At 48.5% G+C, this 1,922-nt stretch overlaps 1 protein-coding gene across 1 annotated transcript; it reads right to left on the reverse strand.

Moving 5' to 3' along the window:
• Positions 1-381: 381 nt before the first annotated feature.
• Positions 382-1,630, reverse strand: LOC137578050 (uncharacterized). Its single transcript, XM_068291729.1, has 2 exons — positions 1,519-1,630; positions 382-923 (listed from the first exon to the last, which is right to left on the reverse strand). Exons 1-2 carry the CDS (start codon positions 1,628-1,630, stop codon positions 382-384), a joined length of 654 nt encoding a protein of 217 aa, XP_068147830.1.
• Between the last annotated feature and the right edge of the window lie 292 nt (positions 1,631-1,922).

Genomic DNA, 1,922 nt, shown 5'->3' on the forward strand with positions numbered 1-1,922 from the left:
ATTGAAGGTTTTCCCTCCCGTCTCGAGTCGTACCATCGCCGTGGGCATCAGGTGTGGGTTGCGGTGCTGCAGCAGTGTACACTGCCCTCATCCTCTTCTTCACGTTCAGCCGCAGGAAGCGACGGCATCGCTTCAGAGGATGGATTCCGTGACAGACTCGGCAACGGAAGGACTCAGTTTCTCGCGAACATCTGCGCTCCTCCTTCGAAGCCTGTAGTGAACGTGGTGTTGGAAACATAGAAACGGGATGTAAAATGACGGATATTAGGAAGCTGCCGGAACAAATAACGAAGAAAGCGAATTAATGTAGGACTTTACAATACACATATTACTATTGCCGCTCGGGCCTTCTTATTTGGGAGGAAGAAACAAGTGCTGGTCTTAAATTCTTTCTTCTAGAGGAAAAAAGATCAGCTTTGCGACTGGACGCTTCACAAAACCGCGAGAGGTAAGCAGATCGACGACACGGACGTTGCCGACACTGCCAGAGTACGTTTGGTGGATTCGCCCGAGTCGCCATTCATTAAATGGAAGAATGTCGTCCTTGAGTACCACCAGATCGCCCACTTCAAGATTTTTACAAGGGAATTGCCACATATTTTGCTTATGAAGCTCCTTTAGATATTCCTCTTTCCACCGGGTGCAGAAATGCTGACTCTCAGCCTTCAGACGCTGCCACCGGTTAATGATAGGCGGGACCAGATCCTTGATTTCAGGTTCCGTGAAGGATAGCAATGAACCGCCTACTAGGAAATGGCCTGGGCTCAAAGCCAAGCAATCGGTGGGCTCTTCAGACATAGGAGAAATCGGCCACGAGTTCAAACAAGCCTCTATCTTAGCAAGCAGAGTAGAAACCTCCTCAAAGGTATACCCTTGGTTGGAAGTGGCCTTGTAGAACAGAGTTTTGAAACTCTTAACTCCAGCTTCCCACAAATGCAAAACAAATTCTGATACCCATAGTGGGATAAGATTGCTGCGTTGACCTTAGGAAATCTTATTCGAGAACTCTGGACGCGCCTACGAAGTTTTTACCATTGTCGGACTGCACTTGATGGGGACTCCCTTAGAAACGTTTTCGTACTCAGGTCAGAAGTTGCCTCAAGGTGAATGGCTTTGGTAGAAAAACAAGCAAAGACACATACACATCCCTTTGATATGCGACAGGCGCTGCCGGTGAAACTCTTGAGATCGAAAGGACTTGCGCAGTCTATCCCAGTGGTCATAAAAGGGCGTGCGAAAGTGGTTCGCTGGGTAAGAAGGGTCCCATTAGCTGTGATTGCAGCCTTCTTATGTAAATCACATAGACCTTGCATGAATTGACCACCGATTTCACAAGATTCCGCAGTCTTGAAATCCAGTATCAGTGTCGTATGAGACGCACTACCAGTTGACTGCCCCCATGGAGAGAGATCTGATGCGTGAAAAGCACCAACAGCGCGGACAATGGACTTACGACTGGCAACAGGTTGGTGTTACGTTCATCGTAACTGACGGCCGCTGAGTGTTACACACGCCCACATGCTCGGATCACACTTGATGCGCCAATGAACGGATTCAAATTGAGAATGGTACTAGACGTGGGCAGAGATTTCTTCTGCTGTAGACACTGATGTTCCGTCGGGAAGTACATATTCACGCTGAGTGACTTGGATCAACGCCTGGAGTACTTGATTGATTAAACTAGAGGTCACTTCCCCGTAGTATTTATTTGGAAGTTTTCGACACTTTTTGCCGAAACTGACCACATATGCTACCACTCGTAAGGCACGTGCCAAATTGAAAAATCGAGACAGTATCTCGTTGGCTGGCTTAGCGATCGCGACGTGAACCTTCACTACCCGCTTCTCCAAGGTAGTGTCTAGTGAGAGTGGTGTCGCTCGACGCCAGGACTCTTGTGGTTCCCGTAGCCATGGTGGGCCGTG

The sequence above is a fragment of the Drosophila tropicalis genome, unplaced genomic scaffold (genome assembly GCF_018151085.1).
Source record: "Drosophila tropicalis isolate 14030-0801.00 unplaced genomic scaffold, ASM1815108v1 contig_1002, whole genome shotgun sequence".
Taxonomy (NCBI): Eukaryota; Metazoa; Arthropoda; class Insecta; order Diptera; family Drosophilidae; genus Drosophila; species Drosophila tropicalis.